This window comes from Telmatherina bonti, assembly GCF_933228915.1.
Source record: "Telmatherina bonti genome assembly, chromosome: 23".
Classification (NCBI taxonomy): domain Eukaryota; kingdom Metazoa; phylum Chordata; class Actinopteri; order Atheriniformes; family Telmatherinidae; genus Telmatherina; species Telmatherina bonti.
The window spans coordinates 13,122,611-13,145,307 of NC_136632.1; the positions used below are offsets into that span (position 1 = coordinate 13,122,611).

The 22,697-nt window shown below is 37.5% G+C and overlaps 1 protein-coding gene across 1 annotated transcript; it reads right to left on the reverse strand.

Moving 5' to 3' along the window:
• Positions 1–1,609: 1,609 nt before the first annotated feature.
• nrcama (neuronal cell adhesion molecule a) lies at positions 1,610–22,065 on the reverse strand (the record flags this gene model as incomplete). Its single annotated transcript, XM_079263520.1, is given in 31 exon segments — positions 1,610–1,844; positions 4,601–4,612; positions 5,249–5,327; positions 5,419–5,550; positions 6,939–7,094; positions 7,231–7,353; positions 9,087–9,152; positions 9,738–9,770; positions 9,982–10,158; positions 10,270–10,392; positions 10,716–10,923; positions 12,174–12,289; positions 12,482–12,707; positions 12,894–12,964; positions 13,046–13,243; positions 14,204–14,305; positions 14,784–14,813; positions 15,082–15,206; positions 15,758–15,905; positions 16,024–16,190; positions 17,166–17,277; positions 17,443–17,586; positions 17,840–17,971; positions 18,150–18,334; positions 18,428–18,539; positions 20,013–20,183; positions 20,272–20,394; positions 20,544–20,737; positions 21,076–21,181; positions 21,953–21,965; positions 21,967–22,065. Coding segments are annotated over 31 exon segments (3,918 nt in total).
• Positions 22,066–22,697: the final 632 nt, after the last annotated feature.

A 22,697-nucleotide genomic window follows, 5' to 3' on the forward strand; every position in this document is an offset into this window, starting at 1 on the left:
GATTTTAGCCATGTGCAGGAACCTAAAAATCTCCTAAAATTCGACTCACAGTGACTTTTTGATATTTACCATCTCTAATTCTCGATGTAACCAAATAATAGACCATCCCTTCCTTCTCTTCTGTTCATAATTAAATCATATAATCCCCTTATTGTAGAGATTAAGAGTTCATGGTATTCCCTCACAATGGAGTATTGAAATCTAATAGTTTTTTTTTTTTTTTTTAAAGCTGTCATAGTAAGGTCAGTAAAATCATGAGAAATCATTAGAGTGAGATCGTGGACTGCTGGAACTGTTATGAGTCCTGGTCTGGTTTCTGCATAAAGAGGGACGTAACTGTGGTCTCTACAAAGGCACTAGAAACCATACTGAGAGCTTCTTGATCATCAACTAATAAACGAATATCCAGAAACTATTGTGTACTTCCAGTAAACACATACAATTAATGTCTTTCCTACCAATGTGTGTGTATTTTCATATATATCGCGAATATGCAAGTGGACAAGAAACGCTAGTGTACGTCTGAACAGGCACCGAGACTCGGAGTTGAAGCACCTGCCAGTGACACAGGATTGATCATGCCTTTTGAGAGTTTGATGCAAAGAAACACAATGTGAAAGAAATGCAAGAAGAAAAACAAGCTTTAGAAAACATGAGGCTACAAACAGGCTCATTAGATTTAAGTTGGGGACTTCTGGCTGGCTGCGGTGGTGCAGAGTTCATATCTTGACCGGATTCCAGACGCAAGAAGTAGACAAACCTGACTTGGAAATATAGTTCTTTCCTCATTCTATTACATATATACAAGCAGTCTCACTGTTCTGGGAAAAAATAAAAATAAACTTGAAACACAAACTAGCGTCTATTTTGAGCCACATTTTATAACTGTGTCAACAAACAACCTGCTGCCATTTTAGCCTCTATATATCATTCAGCACTTTCTGGAAACAAAAACTAAATGGGCATTTTCTCAGCTGCTCATAGGCGTGCACCAAATACATTTTTGAGACACTGCTCACCTCTGCAACAACTGACACAAAGGTGGTAAAATGCTTAACAGACTCATGGTTTACTCATGCAGATGCTCATGAATGTGACTCAATGCATATTTGCCTGCCTGTGGGTCATTAATCATATTTTCATAAAATATATATATTCATATATTTGGATATGCCATATTTTTGTATGTTTGCAAAGGAGATCAAATGTCACCAACACACACACACACACACACACTTGGTCACACTCATGCTCAGTCTGAGTGGTACACCCCTTCTGGTACATTCCATCTGCTTTCTGTATTGCTCGCCCTCTCCTTTCCTCCTAACATCCCTCACTTCACACCTTCTTGCAATGGTTGTGGGGGATTGTTGAGTGTGTGTTCATCAGAAGGTCACAGTGTGACTTGGGGCTGACAGGTGTGGATATGAGGACATGTCAGCAGTTTTTGTGACAGGTAGCCTTAGCCACCAGAGCGGCAGCCACCAAAGGGTAAAAGTAGGTGTTCACGACTTGTCACCTTAGCAACTGTCACCACAGGGATGGCCACATTTACCAAGGTGACAAAGGGTGGCCGTAGCGACCGCTGCAGCAAGGTCTTGGCCCTTCGCTAGACAAATGAGTTCATGGCATTGACAGGCGATGGAGCCTCTGAACTCTCGTTGCCTTCATGAGTGTCTTTCTCTTTCTTGCCACTGTATTGACCGATGAAGGAGCCGTCCTCATTGAACTGTCCGTCCCCGCCCTCCCCGTAGTCCACCAAGCTATCGTCGCTCTCGTCACGGCGCACTGTCCCATTGGATGGTGTCCGGCTGCCCTTCAGGGGTTTGTGGTCCTCTGTGTCACTGCGAGGGGTAGAAAGATGTTGGAAGTAGGATTCATTGAGAAATAATTCATGAAGTTTATTTATTATCTGTCAGTTCTCACAGGCTTTCCAAGCATTTTACACGTTAGCAGACTGGCTTCTCCACTGCACAAGGATCAAATACTTTGAACAAGATCTCAATGCTTTCTTTTAACATATATAATAAAATATATACACAAATTTTCACATTCAGACCAAAACTGAACATAGTTTCAATGCAGTTTAAGAAGGGGCAAGTGTTGTACTTTTACACTTAATGTTACTGCTTATACAGTGGAGCAGCTCAGCTACATATATACTGCTACATATATGTTATTGTCTATAGTGTTAGTGCTGTGGTGCTTCAAGCCTGGGTGCACTGCTGTAAAGGATTTTGCAAATGCGTGCTGTTCAGTCCTATGCACATATCTGCACTAGAATGTAGTTTCTGAAATAATTTCCGTCAGAATGCTTCTAGCTTACATGCAGGAATCAAATATGCAACCACAAAGCCCTTACTCCCATTTTAATCCCACTTACTATTTATCCATTTTTAGCACAAGTCTATTGTCAAGCTAATGCAATATTTTAATTTTAACTTCAGGGAATTTGCATTCACAAGAATCATTGATAAAAAAATAATTATCAAAGAAATTAAACGAAGGAAGCTAAAGTCAGTAAAAGCAGTGAAATAAGATGTTAAATTTTAGCGCTATGTGTTGACACAACGTCGACAGTTTACACCTGATATTAAAGTAGCACAGTGTGTTGTCTTTGTTAAAGTGTGGTTGTGTGAAGTACACATGAAAAGTCAGTGCATCAACGACATTAAACAGAGGTCAGAACATTCCCTTCAAAGAATCTGCGGTTTTTTTTTTAAAGACAAATCTTTCCTATTTAAAAAATGATTTACAACTCTACTGGTCTAATCCTGATGTGACAACTAAACATCTGAAAAGATGAGGGAAATTCCTAGAAATGCTGAAGTATTTGCCTTCTTTTAGATTTTTACCAAAATAATACCCAGCTGTAAGCTATGCGACAAGAAATTGCTGTCTTGCAATGAGGTGAGAAATACAGATTTTCTTCAGCGACCCACAACCCTTAATCAGACTAAGCAGTTTGGATAATGAATGAATAAATAATATAATCCTACAATCATTTTATATGAAGCCACTATTAAATTCCTGGATACAGTGATGATGAATCCACACCATCTTAGCTGTTTTGGGTTTTTTGTTGCACATTTATATCTGCATTTGTTATCTTGCAGTGATAATACCCAAGATCTCCTATTTTTTTATGTTCTGGTTCGTAGTATCCAGAATTTGCCAGGGATCCAGATCTAGCTTTGTAAAACCTGTTTGGAACTTCTGTAATTTTTGGACAAGCACCATGAGCATTTATTGTAAGGTTATGCATGCTGAAAACGGCCCTATCTTGCAGTGGTAAAGAATCTTGAAAAAAGATTTATGGATCCAAATAGTGATCTGGATCACTTCTAAACATTAATGGAATCCAAGTAAGACCAAGACCCTTTATTAAAGTTAAAAAAAAAAAAAAAAAAAAAAACTAAAACAAAAAAACAAAAAACAGAAAAATACAGTAATCCAGTGGTTGTGCATAAAGTTGCTAACAAACAGACAAGTGCTGGCAAAAACGTAACCTCTGCCACCTCCTTGGTGGAAGCAATAAGTTAAATATGCTCACATTCACACTGATAGATCATCATTGAAACTGTCCTACACTGTCAGAAATTTGGCCCCTCCTTTCTTTGGTCACAAAGACTAAAACAAGGGTTACCTATGGAACGCTCAGATTTTTTTTTACAATGGAGAATTTTTTTTTAAACTTATAAGATATTCCAATGTTTCAAGATGCTGCCCATCTTTCATCTGGAATTGTTGGAAATGATCTGACCACTGCCTGTTGACTACTCATGAGAACTCGCCACAACTCTGATTTCAAGCGGACATTCTTATGTAAAGGTGCAAGTTCACATTGAAGATATATTAACACTAAAAACACCTGAACTCAGGAGTATACACATAAAATCCTGGTATGAGGCAAAATTGAAAAAGAGGAAACCTAATTTGAATGGAACAAGAGAGACAATTTTAACTTTGTCAGTATGGTCATTTTTCATCCTAATTTTACTTACAAATTTCAATAACTGTATTTAACTGTGGTGGTTATGAATACTGTAAGTTTAATTGTGTGTTACAGTTGTATGTTAATGGCTTTGAAAGAGCCTTCCGAATTATTAATCACTTTGATTTTCTGGCTTCAGTGTCAAAACATTTCACTGCAGTTGTAGGAAGGCAACATTGGGCAACTCCAGTCCTTGAGGGGCCGCAGTCCTGGTGTTAGGACTTTTACTGCTGCAACACACCTAACACACAACAGGCTTATATAGCAAACTTGTGCGGAGCTCGATGTCATTGATTGATCTAAGTCAGGTGCGTTGCAGCAGGGAAACTCTGTACAGCAGGACAGCAGTCCTTGTGCTGAGGTTACCTATGATAATATTGTGGTGCATGTAAACTGCTATGTATGAGTTGAAATATTTAACTCTGTCCACTTGTGATCAGATCACACACGATGCATGTTGATGCCAGGTGTAAACATGTCCTTAGTAAAAGAGATAGCTTGATGTGCTTTGTCCCTGCCTTTGTAGTCACTAAAGTCAGAAAGAGCTTAAAGATGTTTCATGGGTTGCATGGATCACATGCTGGTTTTTACCACATCTCGTCTTACCTCTCCATTGACCTAAACACCCCAGAACAGAAAGATAAAAATGCAAGTTCATATGAAAAGTAGCTCATGAGCCATTACGGGTATCTTTTATCTTATCTTACATCAGTTCCATAAGATATAGCATGCATATGGAAAATGTTGAATACACAAACATCCAGGTAACATCCAGAAAATTAGAACAAAAAAACAAAAAAAAACCAACAAAAAAAAAAACATTGATTGCTGGAAGTTCCACAATTGAGGTTTCCGAATGAGGTGAAAACAATGGGCAACTAATCATGGAATGTTTTTTAATTTGTTGTTACCAAATATAAAGTTAGCAGGTAATTTATCTGACAATAGATTAAATAATCTGTTAAAAATGGACAACTTTGGCCTTACTAAAAGCTTGATTAAATTATAGCAAGCTTGATTTAATAAATATGTACTGAAAGTGAGTCAGCAAACACATGAGTATTGCTTTGTTTTTTGTGTTTTTTTTTTTTTTTTTTTTTTTTTTTTTTTTTTGCTTCTGTTTGGAAATGGATTCTGCTGTGGAGATTGTCTCATCAGCCTGGTAATATATTCTACATACAGATACCAAGTCATGAAAAAAATTTATGTTATAAAAATCTTATCTGGCAATGTCTGTTGTCCTTTGTCTCCTACCTGTACTCTCCAAATGTTCCATCATCCTCCTTCATGGGCTGGATCTCAGGGTCATGGTGAGCATCTTCTTTCTCTTTTACTGTGAATTTAGAAAAGTTTCTCCTTTAACTCCACGCCTATCTAAGTCAAGTTACTTGCGCTTGTAACGTAAACTGTTAGATTTGCATTACCTGGATATTTACCGCCCTTGTTTCTCTTGATGAAGCAGGCAATGAGAAGAACCAAAATGAGGAGAGCGATGGCACACATCAGTCCAATGAACCAGCCCTGGGTGGCGATGTCTACCTGCCGGCTGGGTACAGCTGGACACACACAGAAACACAGCGCCGACAGGAAAGACATGGTGGTGAGTCCAAATGTAAATCCAAGCTGCTAAAATGGTGGAACTGTTTATGTCAAGCTGCAACACTAATGAAAGACAGCTGCAAACACTGAAATGGGGTTTTAAAAAGGGGGTTAATATGAGTGATTACTCAGCACTGAAATATGACAAAAGAAAGGGAAAATAAGTCACAAAATAATGGATTTTCTAGTGAAGATCTCAGGTGACGTGCAGACCTCTGAGGTGGTTTTGGGTTTTGGGAATTTTCTTTTTAGTCTTTTTTTTTTCTGGTGGAAGATGAATCAAAATGTTAAGTAACAAAAATGGAGTCATAAACATTTCAAGTATTATTCTTAATAACGAGCAAAGTAAGTTGAAATCTTGCATAGAAAAAGAAACAAATAAAAAAACCACCATAAGGCATCCATTTTACTGAATGACAACAAAAGATATATAATGACTAACATGTCAAACTTTATAATAACTTTAGATTTATATTTATAAAATTCATTTTCAAAAGTGATTTTTATGGCCAAAAGCTCACAAAAAAGTTTAATATCAGTTTAATTTTTAAAATTTCCAAATGAATCCTCCTGAAAATATGAAAAGGATTATTGTTATCACTCAGTTAAATTGTTAAAAATAAGGAATTTTTTTTAAATGTGAAACACTACAGAGAATACTTCAACTCATAACTCAAGTGACAAGCATTTCTTGCAAGTGTTCTGTTATATAATAACATCAAAATTGTCATTTAATAAATTTTGTGGTGATTTGCTTAAAGAACATTTCGGATAACTAAACTAAATGGATTACAATCTGAATCAATTGTTTTTATTTTGACTTGTATTTAATTTCAGTGTAATTTTTACGATTTAATTTATGTTAACAACTGCTGCAAATTAAATTAACTGAAATAAATTGTGTGTCGTAAAAGGAATATAATGTGTGTCTGGATATTTTCTTTTCAACAGTCCCATAAAAGATACATGTATGGAAACATATAAGTAAAAATCTCAAACTAACAATTGCAGGAAACAACTTTCTTTGCTTGTCAATTTGCTCATAATCCCTGCAGAAAATGAAAATCTGACCCATTATCTTTTAGATTATCAAATTACAGAATCAACATATTGATTCATCTTGCCACAGAAAAAAAAACTCAAATTCACAATGAAAACCCCTCATTGAGTTGACATGGAATGAACCAAAGGTAACCACTGAAAACCTCTGACATGCTTTACACAGACTGGAAAACTACTGTACATTCATGTCTGAATGCAAGGCTGGACGTCTGATGGACAATGCTGACATGGAACTGGCAGAAATAAACACAAAGGCCATTCATCCTGAGGCATGCTGCCTCACCTGGCACCGTTACCGACACTTCATGTGTGCGGTGGACGTTCTCATCGCCTCCATCTTTAGCTATCACACGTACCAAATAGGACATCCCTGGCTTTAAACCTTTTATTGTATGCGAGTTTGTACCGTTTACCAACTCCCTTTGCCAGCTCTCATCATCTAGAATTGGTGCAATGGATGGAGAGGGATTAGATTCAGAAGAAATAACTATTAAAAAATTTGTATTTAAATAGTAGAGTTCAAGGCTAAATTAAAAAGACATGCTTTAAAGTACAAATACAAAGAGGAGCCTTACTGTGTTCTAATTTATATTCCACAAATACATTCTTATGGTGTCCAAAGTATTCCCAACTGATCACTGCACCTTCCTCTGATACAGATGTGTTAACTGTGCCAAATGTAGGGCCAGCAGGGGGCACTGAGCGCACAAGGGAGACAAAAAATGTGTTTTTAATTCATAATGGAAATAAAAGTACCAACTTGCAAAGTTATTTAAAAGTTCCAACACATTTAATAAAGTAATCTGGATTCCAACCTTTCCATTTCTGTATCAGTGTCATAATAAACTGAACAACAGTGGTTCAGTCCACTTAATTTAGTTTTGATGTCTAAATTTTACTCTTTTTATGTCTACTCAAATCTTTCTTGAGATGTCAAGAATTCAAATATAAGATACTGTTGTCTCAACATAAACATATCAGTGATTTGCAGCAAAAATGTCCATTCATGACATCCAAAAATGGAATTGGACAACCAGCATGCTCTGGATTTCTAAGTTTTCATAAAACAGGTTCAGAATATTTAGTTCCAGTAATCTTTCAGGTTGATTTTTTTTCCCCTCAATTTGACCTAAAAAATTAGATTTTTTTTAAGTCCTAAAAGTAGATTTGCAAATTAGACAACAAGAACCCCATTAAACAGATATTAATAACAGATATTGAAGACTGTGATCTGTTTTTAGGATAATAATTTAATATTAGATATCTCTAACTGAAAAAAATCTTTATAATTAGCAGTATATTAAAGGTTACGTTAGAATTAGGTGTTTTAATTTCTGGTAGTCAGGTGGGAATGAACACATCATGACATAAAAAAAGACTTCTGTTAGTCTTTGATTAACTAAAATAAAATCCTTCAAGAGTCTGGAACCCATTACTATACAGTCACATACATGGGCATTGTACAAACAGGAGAAATCCAGAATAAAGTCAAGTGATACAGACCACTCAAAAAACAAACTAGTCCCTGAGGTCACAAAATAAACTCAGGGTTACGAAAGGTCTCTTTTACACAATTTTGAGCCTACTCTTATAGTTAAATGACCAATGATGGTTAATTCACAGAGATATCCTTAATTTTTGCAGTTGACCTGAGTGATCAGAATTAATGTTACAGAAATGTGATCAGGTGATAATGATGCAATAGTGTTTTTCTCTCTATATATAAAGTCCTGTCTATACAATCATCTGCCACACCCAGTTGGTTCACATCAACCTAAACAATCTGTAATTAAATTTCTAATGCAAGGATCCTCAATCCAGGTCCTCGGGGTCCAGTGTCCTGCAGGTTATCCCTGCTGCAACACACGTGATTCAAATCCATGTATATTTCGCAGACATGTGCAGATCTTGTATAAATCAGGTGTGTTCCAGCACAGAAAACCTGCGGGACACCTACAAAGGAAAAAGAAGTAAATACGAGACCAAATAAAATAAAAAGTGAAAGTTGCAGTTTAGCACAAAGTGAGGTGTGACTGGATTCTGCAGAGACTGAAGAGAATGCTTTAGGGTGTGTTATTTCTAAATGAGCTGATGCTGCCATGTGCTATGTCAGCAGGTAATTAAAGGTATAATTAATTATCCAACAGCAGCACTTAGCCTTTGTGCACATGTTGTAAAACCATCATGCCAGTCAAAAGACACGTGATACTGAATATTCATCAATGAACAAAACCCAAAATCCAACATTTTCCATTTGTTTAAAAGGGTTCTGTATCTTCTTTTAGGACTTGTGTTCAAGTATTTAGCTATAAATACAAAACATATGAAAGCATTAAAAAATGTTCACTTTGTGAGACAAACTGTTTTTGCTGCACTGATTTCATAAGTCGATATCTAGGGAGATTGTTAGGGACACAGGGAGTGCTTGTACCCTTGTAAAACGGGGGATGCAGAGACTGAGTGATGGGGGAAGTTGGGTGTGGGGGCTCTGTGGGGCCTGAAAGGACATGGAAAATAGTGAGACAACATACATACAGTGCACACCACAAAAGACAAGGTACAGTATTGGCACGCAGAGCAAAAGTACGTTACGCCTCTCAAATCTGACAATCAAGAGGCAAATCAAACACCAGATTCACAGCAGCATCCAAACATATTCAACTAAGCAGCTCTAAACGACAACACTGAGGCATGCATTTCTAGTAAAAATACGTGTCTACTTTAAGGTACCAAAGGTAAATAATATATTAGAATGCTAGATATTAAGACATGTATTCACAAATAACATGCATTGCAGTTTGGACCTAAGAGGACAAAACCAAAAAGGGCATGGACTGCTAATAAGGATGCAGAAAATCCTAGTAAATACAAGAAAGATATGTTTTTAGAATAGGCTGAGGATGGTTTCCTGCAATCACCATGGAAGTCTTTATGGTTAAGTATTATCTGTTCACACAAAATTTGCAAATGCTAACATGGTGGCATGCATGAAAATGTAAGACCTATTCTAAGGTCTACTTAGGTTTTTATGACTCAGTGTTAAATTAGCATGCAGATACTTCTAGTTGCACATATTGTTTACCTTTGCCTGTCACTACAGTGGGCTGAATACGTGCTTTAAAGGAGAGAAAAAGAGAGACAGAGTAGAGAAACAGTAAACCGTCCTGAATTCATTAGTGATACCTCATGGTTGGAATTCTTATAGAAATCCCAACACAGTAATGTGAAACTGAACCTTAATATGATTCATTAAGACAGGTTATCTAAGAGTTTGACTTGTTATTTCCACCGTGTTTTGGTAAACTAAGTGCACACACAGCACTTACTTGTGTCCACAGCTGTGGAGGCCTCTTCTGTGATTATGGGACCGGGACCCATGATTGTTTTTGCATTCAAGTAAAACTTGTAGAGCATGCTGGCATTCAAGTTGCTCAGGGTAACGGTGGTCTCGTTGGCCGGAAAGGTGATTTCCTTGAGCGGCCCTAGTTCATTGGTGTTATTGACTGTCAGGACAAAGATGGAGCAGTCAAAATTAAGGAAGCAAAACAGACTGCAAGCAGAAGGGAAACAAAATGTTTGAGTTATATAATCCACCATTTTACTGGTATACCCACCTGGTTGGTATTTGAGTGTGTACCCTGCAAGGCGTCCATTGTTGTTAGATGGTGGGCCCCATTCGAGAGTGAGTGAGTCCAAACCAGGTTTAAGAACATGGAGAAAAGAAGGAGGGCCTGGAACTGAAAGTAAAAGCAGATCCACAGTCACTCCTTCTTGAATTCATCTGAATGAGTATACTGGTACATTTTCATGCAAGTGTATAAAAGAATGTCTGTAGAGTGGAACATCGACCCTTGTTATTGTTTCGGGTATTTTAGATCTTTTGTCTTTCATAAAGTTTCATAGCTGCCAGAGATGTTCAAGGTACCAAGGTTGCCATTTACAATGTGTTTGGTGGGTGTTTCTACTGGTTATTGAAGGACTTGAAATGTGAAGTTGACACAATACTAAATCTGCATGGACTGTGGTATTGATGCTGCGTAAGGCCACTAGTAATACACACCTCCCTCGGGTGTCTTAAATGTCTTGGTGGGGCTAGCAGGCCCCTCTCCTTTGTTATTGAGGACCTTGATAAAGAGGCTGTAGACACTGTAAGGTTGAAGGCCTGGCAGCCGGCCCTCACTACGGTTCCCACTGAAAGTTAGAACTTGCTCCTGCTGATTTGCATCCTCCTCTGTTTCATGCAAGCTATGATGCCGGCGGTAGTAGACCTAGAGAAAAAGCAAAAAAAGCACAGGACTGGTATCTTACTTTTTCCCCCTCACCAACATTGGAGGAATATGAACACTCCCAGAGGCATCTTATGTTTCATTCCCTTATTGTGTTGCATTTAGATCAGCCAGTTGTATATGAAGTGGTACCATTGATATATGTTGTAATTTCCCTTCACAGAAATAAGTAGGAAGAGAATATTATGCATGTACATGTAGTTAACACACTATGTTAATGTGATACGTCTCCAAAAACCATGAATTAGCTAATTTCCATTTTTTTCACCATGTCAACATGTCTTCTGCGGAGCGAAGCAATGCAAGTTTTTCAAAAGAATCTGTTTAACAGCTCATTAGACAAAGATTAATTAATAATAATAAATGATTCAAATTAAAATTTCTTGGCCTAACCTTGGTATAAAATGAAGGGAAACAAAATCTTTAGTCCATAAAACAACATATAACAGAATCAGACTGAACCTACTGTGGGGGAAATTACATCTTCATATTAGATGGTCTTATACCAAAGTAGTAGTAGTAGTAGTACCGAAGTTTTAAAGTAACAAAAAAGGAGGAGAAATACTAAAACAACTTCTTCCAGTTTCAGCTTTGTTGCTTTCATAGCATTTCACTTAAAGTAAAAGAAAGTAAAACCATAGGTCAAGTCAGTTACTTCAACACTGCAGTGGAAAATGCCATGATGTCGTCAAAAGCTGGAACGGAAAATGGTTCAAAACTACAATAAAAAGACAACCATACTTCAGAACGAACCTCTCTGACTATAAACCTGCCTGTAGCATTACACTGCGCTGGTGAAAACAGAAAATACCCATGGTATTTAATTTTTAATACATTTAATGCAGGTTATATCAACATTAAACACTGACAAAAAATATTAAAACTAAAGTTTTAATTGTGAGTAGAAAAAGCTAAAAAAAAAAAAAAGTTTCTAAAACTGGGAAAGGTTGCTCACTCCAGTATTTGATTAGCATACATTTATTAGAGAGACACTATGAAAATGTTTGTGGGGAGTTCTTATAGTTTGTATGCAGTTACTGGTATTTCTAGGCTATTGTTCACAACAGATGTGTAGAAACAAAGATAAAACAAGGGTTTTACGGACTTACAAGGGTTTTACAAACTTACAAAATAACATATTCAATTCACTGCAAATTTTTTTTTTATCACTCAAGTGATCTGAAAGGAGAGTCAGTGGCAGCAAGAAACAATGACTGTTTATCAAATGGTACCTTGTATCCTTGTAGCTTCCCCTGGACAGAGTCTAAAGATACAGGCTCCCAGTGGACTTCTGCCAGTGTGCTGTTATGAGACATGACTTCCACACTATCGGGAGCAGACAACGGCACTGCCAAGCAAAGATGCCAAAATGTGATTCAGTAATAAAACATATAAACTGGGGTGTGGTGTCACTTTACCAAAAATAATTTTTTTTTAAAAACTTTCAAATAACAAATTTGCCTAAGTTTCCTTTACCAGCCTCAATATTCATGGTGTAAACCAAAATAAAACCATTGAATTCACTACAAAATTTACTCACCATCTTCTCCGGAGTAGCCAATCACCACTTCAGGATCCGGGCCATTCCCATAGTCATTGAAAGCCTGAACTTTAATTTCATAAGGAACGTAGGTCTGAGTTCCAGAAATGACATACTGAGATTCATTGGCCACGTTTTTTGAGGACCATTCCTTTTCCACATCCTTCAGTCTCCACAGTACTTTGTACTCCAGACCGGGACCATTAGACTGGAATCCTGTCAGAGGCTGCAGAGAGGAGAAGTTCATGGATCTCTTTGAAGATAATTATTTTCTACATCTTATTGTTTTTTCCAAATATGACAGAGAATCTTGTGTTGTATGGAGTGTCCTGAATATATTTTATCCACACATTACACAAAGTTCACAGTCAGCCACCAGTGACCAGAAGTCAGACAGTTAAAGCCTTCTTACCGTCCAGGAGATGACCAGGTTGTTCGGCTCTGTTCCTACTCCTTTAACATCTGTTGGATTTACATCTGGAGCTGGAAAAGAAACAAAATAAAGCTTTTTTTTTTATCTTCAGAAGCTTTTGACATAGCATTGCATTATTCCCTTCATTTTACCTGCAGGGTTAGTCCTGTATTGACTTGAAGGCACACTGGGATCGCTGTAGCCGACGTCATTCCGAGCCAGCACTCTGAAAGAGTAGTACACGTATGGAGAAAGCTCGAGCTGGGTTGTTGTGCTGGTACCCGCAACTTCTGTAAGGTTGATCCACACTCCTGGCTGATGGCGCAGATCCTCATATTGAATCAAAAAATCTGGGTAAGATGAAGGGATCAAGATTAGTTTTACATAACGGTCAAAGCTTTAAAGGTAGAGTATATAAGATTTTCAATATTTTCAAAATAAATTAACTAAAAAAAATAACTACAATCATAATTCGATAGTTTTTTAAACATGTAGGTTCCAGTAAGTCCATATTTGATGTGTTATTAAATTACAAGTTTAATTAATGACTAAGACCCTTCTTGAATGTTTTCTGACCAGTACAAAAAAAAGTACTTTTTTTCCACCAGTAGGGTGAGTATAAGCCCATTTATTGCAGAGCGGCTCTGAGCTACAGCTCACAAGCGACTCCTGCCCTCATTGGAGCTGGCAAGGAGGAGGGGTGAGGGCTGAGTTTTGCTCATTACTGCCAACCTGTGGTCGTTTGTGGAGGAATCAGTTTTGTGGTTTTGCTCACGACCTGGTGTTTGCCACCTGGTGGTGGAAAGAATCGCCTTGAAATCTTACATACTCTGCCTTTAAGCAAGAAAGAGAAAAATCCTTCTATTTCTTGGTGATCATTTCAGTAATACAGTGCAAATTGAGACTCCTGCAAAAGGTTTACCTTCTCTATTTTTTACCCTAATTAAGGGGTGTTCAAAGTCGGTCCTCAAGGGCTGCTGTTCTACAATTTGTCCATGCGTCCTGTTCCATCCCAGCTAGCTTACTTTAAATGGACCGAAAAGTCACTGAAGTTTTGCACAATGGTTGATTAGTTTGAGTCAAGTGTGTTGGAACAGGATACATGTAAAACCTGCAGGACTGTGGCCCTCGAGGACCATAGCTGGACACCCCTGTGCATTTATGTAGGGGATATGGGGGACTGGGTCAAAAATGACGTAAAAATCATATTGTTCTAATTAGTTAAAATGCTAAAATTTGATGGTTAAACAGGGAAAAACAGTAAAAAGATGCTGCTGTAAAAGCAGGCAGCAGTTTTGAGCACGTCATACTCTGTATCTGACTGTTGTGTTCATCTCCGGGAATCCAGGTGAGCTGAACACTTCTCTCGCTCTGGTCAGTGAGCTCCAGGTCAGTCGGTGGGTCAGGTTTCTCTGCAAACCCAACAAGAATACAATCAGTTATTGCTACTGTGTCAGGAGAAAGTTTAACAATAATGCAACATCCTTTCCAATCTAAAACAAACGGATAATTCTGATGTCTGCAGCTTTTAGGAGAGCGCACACCAACAGAAGTGTTTCACTTCTGGCTGATTAAACCTCAGGAAGTCATTGTGGCAAAAACACCAGATAAAAAACAAGATATCAATCAAAGCCATCTGCCTACACCCACATAGTTGCTATCAGCCAGGTGATGCGAGACCACCATGACATGCCGATTCATGTTTTTCAAACTCTGGTGATCAACAGTGAGTCCACGTCATTTAAATTCAAGCATTAACTCCATAATAAACAAAACTAAACTGCTTCAATGACAGGACAAGACTCAGTCAACACAAAATAAAACTGTATACAAAGTGGGAGCAACATGGAGTGACTGAACAGAGTGAAAGCTACACCGTGGCTTGTTTACCGTAGACAATTGCTGGAGTAGGAGTTGCCTCTGACAGCGAGAAGAAAGAGTAAAGTGTGAGAAGAGGATTAAATGTTAGTGACAGACAGACAATAGAGAAATAGCAGAAAAAAAACACTAAAGTAATAAGTTTTTAAGGATATGTTTGAACCTTGTTTGTTACTGATTAAAGAACTATGATTTCAGTAGAATTGGAAAGAAAGCTTTTCATATCAGAGCAAATAAACAAGAAGAAGAAGTGAAAAAGTCCCTGTATTAGTGGACTGACAAGATTTAAGATGCTAAGATGCGAACATACCAACGACAGTCAGCATGGCGCTAGCCGAGTCCTGATCCAGATTGGTGTTCATGATGCAGGTGTAAGTGCCCTCGTCATCTTCAGTCACGTCTTTGATTTTCAGGCTGTCTATGTCCACTTCAAACCTACAGTGTTTGCAGAGGAAAAACATGATTTTTTTTTTTTTTTAAACCTTATGATGGATGAATTATAAAAAATAAATTAATACCACGTTTTTTTCACATACAATATTTTACTTCTACAGACATGTACAGAGACACTTATCTTTGTCTTTAAAATAATTTGACTTTTTATTTTGTTTTTTTATTGTATCTATTCTATAAAAATATTTATGAAAGATATGGTCATATTAAAATATTGTATAAAAACTAGCTAATATCATTTTCTTGTCCTGTTTATCACTGAAGTAAAGTTGGTAATTACACATATGTGTATATATGACATTTTAGATTAAATTAGTTTATTCTTTAGTGAGTGGCAGTGTAGTGACTTGTCCACTAAAGTGCCAAAATGGCAAATATACCATCCTCACATATGAATATACTAGAACACAGTCTTTAAATAGCTGACTACTGTAGTGTATATGGTGCATCATAGGGTTAAATCAGATCAAATTTAACACAGAATAAAGATTAAAACACATTCATCTGCAGAGTGATTTCAGGCTTTGTTGCACCTTTCATCATCTGGCAGTTCTCCTTTATCTTTCAGCCATGTCATGGTGGGAATGAGGGAAGGATCGTGTTTGACTTTGCACTCAAACACAGCACTCATTCCTCTCTGCACCACCTTATATTCTGGCTGCTTCAGGATTCGGGTGGGCTCTGTAATACAGAACAAAATGAGTTATTTTTGACAAATAATACTGCTTGTTTACCTTAAAGCTAAAAATAACGAGTGGTGTAACAAGATGAGTGGTATAACATGGGTTGTCACATTAACCTTTAACTTCCAGGTAAACATGATTCTCTTTAATCCCCAGGTTGTTGGTGGCAATGCAGGTGTACATTCCACTATTTGCAGGCTGGGCCACATTTATTTCAAGTGTACCATTCTCATGGATCACATATGGATCAACACTTTTAATACTGATCTTCCTGTCTTTGAACCTGCAGAGAAATAAAATACATGACAGTGATATAGTGGTTTCCGCTTTGTAATTCGGTGAATATTCGAATCAAAATCCAACAAACCTTTTTTGTTGTTGTTGTTATAAAATCCCACTGATTTAAAGGCATGATCTCATTTTCTCTCTTTAGCTACAATTTCCATTTGGTTTTTCATTCTTGCACGAGTTCAAGTGCCCTTTTTTCTATATGAAGTTTTGGTGGTTATCCAGCTATTTAAATAGCTCTCAATGTCCCAGCTAAATGGTTGGATAATCAATACTTGATTTTTAAAAGAAAAGAGGCTTTTACTTCTGCAAAGCAGAAGATAAGACTATAAAGCTTTGCGAAGATCATTAAGCCTGAATCTAGTCTCAAAATAGATCTGTGTTAAGAGCATGGACTTTTTATACATCATTGTGATATTTTGAGGCCTCAAATTTAGAATTTAACACCGACTTTATATTTGTCAGTGGTTAAAAGAGGACTTTAAAATGGACCTGATGTCTGTTTCACTAACCAAAATTTAGTCATGTCTTAACAATGATTGCTTATTAAAATATCTATGTGTTCATCTGAATGCCAACATAATTCATTGCTGCTGCTAGGACATAATTTTGACTATATCTTACTGTAAAAAAAACAAAACAAATAAAAACCATGTTTAGCACTAAAACAAATAAAAATAAAGTGGACTTGCAAGGAAAGACTGAATGCTGTAAAACATTTTTTAAAAATGCTATAAAAATGTAGTAAGCTCAATTATCTATTCTGTTGTATGAATCTGATTGTTTTGAATAAGCTGTAACATTACTTTTAATTACAGCTACATAAAAAGGATTACATTTTATTGTATTCCTGCTCCTGATCAAACACAAAATTTATGCCGGATCTTTGCAAGAACCGGACCAAATATTGGATCTTACTGAGATCAATTTAGTTTAAGACCTGCTGGTGAAATTGGGTTTTGAATCTTACCATGTGATAGTTGGGATTGGTGAACCAAAAGAGGCACAGTGAAGTAAAGCAGGGTGATTAGTGATCACCATGTACACCTGGTTGGGTGGAGTGAGCACTCTTGGTGGCTCCGCTATTGGAAACAAAAATGAATATTTGAATCAGTTGTTTTATTTCACCACACACAAGCCGGTGTGTTCAAACTGGTGTAAAATTAGGTGTAAAAAAAAACAGTTAATAAAAAGACTAGAACTGAAGCAGATTTGGGATCACCCACATTGCTTCTAAATAAACTCACCAAGAACGCTGACAAATGCGTTCGCCATCAGGTAGCCAAACTCATTGGATGCATTACATTGGTAGACGGCACTGGACCCTGATGGTACGCTGCTGAGAATCACAGTGTCATCGTCCACTTTGCGGCTGTGATCCTCAGGAGCATCTGCCACAGGAAGAAACCAAATATTTATATATATTTAACAGAATTTTGTCATCTTGTATTCTTTTAACCACACAATATCAGCAACCTTTGTAACATGCCGTTATGCCAAAGGGGAAAACAAAATTTACACTTTATTAAAAAAAAAGAAAAAAAGAAACTAATTATTTCTTATTGTATAATTTAGTACGTTTTGTAGTCATCTTTACATAAAACTTTCTTTAAAAAAAAATAGTTCACTTTCTTTATAACTTACTCTCTATGGGAACACCATTGACAAACCAGTGAATGTCTGGTTTCGGTTCTCCATTAACACGACAAGTTAAGATACCAGTCTCATTTGGAGCGAGGATCAGGTTCCTGGGAGCACTGACCCAGAAAGGAGCAGCTGGGGACAATGAACAAGAGTGAGTGTACAGGATAAAAAGATTCAAGCAGAAAAATCTTCGCATTTTGCCTAATTTTAAAACTAAAGTATCTTTCTTTCTCCACAGTGCATCATTAGTAGTTAAATGACATATTTAGTGTAATTATTGGTTTGTGTCGTAGTTTTTTGGAGCCTGTACCTTTGACGGTGACCTTGATGATGTGGTGCACGGTGCCCAGCTTGTTGGCAGCAGTGCAGCGGTAGTCGCCAGCATCAGCTTCATTCACGTCAGAAATCTTCAGTGTTTTCTTCAAGTTGTGGAAGGACATCCTGTTGCTTGGCAGCTCTCCCCCATCCTTCTGCCAGGAAATGTCCGGAGTCGGCCTGTCACAGAAACAATGCTTTATCTTATTTTTGACATTTTAAAATTACAGTTATCCGAGAGATGTTAACTACTTGTGGCAACTGCAAACTTACAGTCCTTCTGCAATGCATTCCAGCTCCAGAGTTTCCCCTCTCAGAACCATTTTGGTGCTGGTGGCGTCGAGAGGCAACATAAAACTAGGCAGGCGCTCTCCCTCTGGGTTGTCTGAACACATGAAGATACAACTCAGAGACAGACTAAAAAAGCTCACTTAGAGACTCGGCACAAAGTTTACAGGGATCAGGAAGGAGGTAAGGATGATTTGCTAAAATGGTGAGACAGGATAGAAGATGAGTTAGTGGTGAACTGCCACAATGTAGAAAAAAATTGCTAGTGTTTTCTGCTGAATCGCATTCAATACCGAATGGTCAAAATGAGGAGGGGGCAAGAGCAGCCTCCCTGAGAGCGGTAACAATCCACTTGTTGCTATGTAAATGTTGGAGTTCTATGCACAGAACAACCCAGGAGCTGGAGTTAGTTGATGGCAAACCATCCATGTTAGGCTAAAAATTCAGCTTTTGTCAAGAAATCAATCTTTTATCAAAGGTTTATCCTTTCTGTCCAAAATCACAAGATTTTCTGATATTCTCTTCCCTTTTACATTGAATTTGCAAATGGATGAAAACAGGAAAAACCTGGTGAAAAGTCCATGTTAATTCAATCACAGGAGGGGCTGAGGCCAAGTTAAAGGTGAGCACTTATGCCAGGGGATCGAAACAGGGTAAGATTTACACTGACGGGCTAGATGGGAATAAACCAGTATCACTCACCACTATAGAAATCAGTGATATTGTACAAAGCAGCCACAGTCTCATTCATTGTTTCCACTGTAATATAACAGAAAATCAGAAGCATGCAAAACTAGGAAATCAGCAGGTGAACGTTTGACTTCATTGTGTCCTTGTCAGCTTTTAAAATATACTTTAATAAGTGTGTTGTTGCACACATTTGGACGCACAAGAAGTGCATCGATATATTATGCAGACTACCAGAGTTGCTCGCTTGAGCATCATTGCAATGCACATGTGTGCAATAGTCACATCACAGGTCACTCAGTGTAGAAGACAAATAACTGAATGGGCTTTTGTCAATTTCAAGAGAAAAAAAAGCTTTATGGTAAAACAAAATTCACCTTTGAAAAATATAAAATGAAACATTTGCCTAGCTCAATAAAAAATAACTGTCAAATACATAAAATCATACTTGTCAGACTCACAATTAGAGGGAAGATCAGTACAGGTTAATGTCAACAAGATGCCAGGAGGGCAGCAGGAATTAAAGTTCTATTCAAGGCACCTCTTGAAAATTCCTCTATTTTTTTTCCAAATCACAATATATGTCTCAGGGTTTGAAAATATCACAATGTAACTTTTTTTCAATATTGTGTAGCTCTAGACTAACATCACTGTGTCACTGAGGTGTGGCCAATAGAAGACAAAAGCATTAGAAGTTAGTTTTAAGCAGCATAAGACTAGAACACATGGAAAAAACAAACATCTACAAATGTGGGTTAGTGCTTGTATAACAGATAATGACATACTAGAGCTGCTGTTGACCTTCGTCCAAACATGACTGATGAAAACTTTCTTTTTAGTGACATCATTTGTTATTTCAAGCTGTTTGAGTGTCTCAACTTACTGTCCAGCACAGTGACTGAGATGGGCTGCTTTTGCTGGATCGTTTGTGTATGGGGGAAGCGAGCATAGCAAATGTAGTCGTTCCTGGTGTCTGTTGGTAGAACATTGGAAAAGTACAAGTCTCCGTTCAGGGCCTGGGACACCCGTTGATCCAACGGCAGCCTCTGAAAGTCTGTAAGAGGAGACATGAATACAGCTGCTTATTTATCTTGTTATGTTTTTGATAAGCATTCAGCAGTATCTGCATGCAAATAACTCACTGTTATCCATCCAGAAGATGACAGGAGGGGGCAGTCCAGCAGGGGGTCTGCACTGCAGCACAAGGGAGACCCCTTTCTGCACCACGATGGCTTCATTTCTCTCCTTTGACCATAAGGGGGACCCTGTGAGTCACAATCAGCACAAAAAGAGAATGCAAGGTTTCCTCAACATCTACAACACTCAACACTTATCGGATTAATTGACATAAAAAACAAAGAAAAAACAAGCAAATTTCAAAAATATTTTGACATAAAGTATTGAGATGTCTTACTGGACTGCCTGATGACAATGTTGTTGGACAAAGCTGTGCCATGCTCATTGTGAGCTGTGCACTGGTACGTTCCCTCATAAGCCTCAGCTTTTTCCCCACTGATGTCGATGACCAGAGTTCCTGAACCGGGTTTCATTAGGACTTTGGGGTCCGTCTCCACATCAAAGTGGGTCCCATTTCTTGTCCATGAAAAACTGCATCAACAAAAGCAATAAATACGACTTCCCAGGTTTGAAGCAGGAAGGAAACGTATCAAAGAAGAAATTCACTGACAATCTAAATGGGTTTAGGTGTCTTAATGCGTTTGAATTACTGCTTTAATTATAACCTAACTCATCTGATGGACAGCCTGGAAGCAGCTAATTTATTCCTCTAGGTGTTTCTCAAGCGCCTAGTCTCCAGGACAACAGTTGCTATGGCATTTTGTATTTCCACTTTGCTCCAGGTTAAGTTGCGTTCAGAAACATAGCTATAATTTAACAGGGAACAGCAGCACTGGGTGTAAAAATTCAACAAGTATTCATGGTCTCACCCGGGCTGAGGCTTCCCCTTGGCCTCACAGTGGATGACAATGTTCTCCCGTGGATCAAATATGTAATCCTTTGGGGACTGCAGTGTTATAGTAGGTGGTTGAGGCACTATGAAGAAATATGAAGAGAAGTGTAATTCAAACACACAAAATAATAAACAGCACAATGCAGGCGTGTTGCAGAGGATACGTGTACAAGTACAGCATAATTAAGCAAGCAACATGCAACAAGTTCAACCAAACGCAACAAAAAAGAATTGCGAAGCTGAAACACACCGAAAACACCTTGAGCTGCACACTTACCATAACATGAATTGACATCTACTAACACTCCAAGCCAAGCAAAGCACTCATCACAGTTAATATATAGCTGACATCACTGCATGCACATCGTAGCTTAAAATCACACTGAAGCAAGTTATTACATTTCAAAAGCAAAAAGTGCACACTGGAGGTCACGGCAGTAATTGGGCAAACTTACATCCTTCCAGTACTTTAGCTTTTTGTCCATCATGACAAGCCGTACCACAGTATTAGAATATTAAGGGAAGGGGTTAGTTTGGAGGAGAAGAAGAAGGTTGAGGAAAAACAGGTGAACTTAATAATTTTGATCAAGTCTGTTTTGTTTAATTTTTTTCCCCAAATATCTTTATATTTTGTAAATGGAAAAAAAAATAGACATAACCCATGCCGAAACATGCAAATAAGAAATAGAGGGACACCCGTTCTGCCTGGCCAGTCAAAGTAAACATTTTCATTTTAAACTGTAATAAGAACATATTGAAATGAACTGACCATCATCCTCAAACCATGATATACAATTCTTCAAATAAAGTGAATTATTATTCCCATTATGATCACGTATGCATGTAAAATTTACATCCATGAATAATACTTACGATCAAGAGGCACTTCAAGCGCTGAAGTCATGTGACTGAAGAGTATCAATAGCAAAGCTCCAAAGTCTGGACTCCCCTTCCTGTTTCTGTCCATGGTAAGGGTGATACTGAGTCACAATGATGATCTTTCTCCCAGGTTCAACAGCAGAGTCAGGGTTGACAGGGTGGGAAAAAAAACACTCTACACAGAGAAACAAAAGAAAGGAGAATATAATATTTATTAACCTGTACATAATCTAATTTTTGGCAATATTCTTATTATATATAGCATCAACATGACTACAAAATACACCTTTACATTAAATGTTTCTGTTATCCTGTGACATTATCATTCACAGACATAAACATGTCCATTAGCGTCACAGAAATAATCTTTGATATTTAAATGAAAAAGATACTCTTTTGCTAAAAAAGTGAAAACAAGTCACCCCTCCCCCACTTTGTTTTCCCCAAAAAAGTTAAACTAAAACTCTTTTTTGTTTATTGTCCTCATTCTTTATTGTGCTTTTCTAAATGTTTAAACATCTTCAATTTCAGCTTTTGAGCAAAAAAGTATGTTAGCATGTGCGTAAAATGTTAGCATCAGCTGTAAGAATGTTATTATCCAGTATTTGTTTCATCATATTTTAGTATGTGTTCAAATAATAAAATCTCTCCAAAAGTTTTCATTCAAGTCTAAGTTTAGTCATATATACTTGAAAGTGATCAATTAATCAATTCATCAAT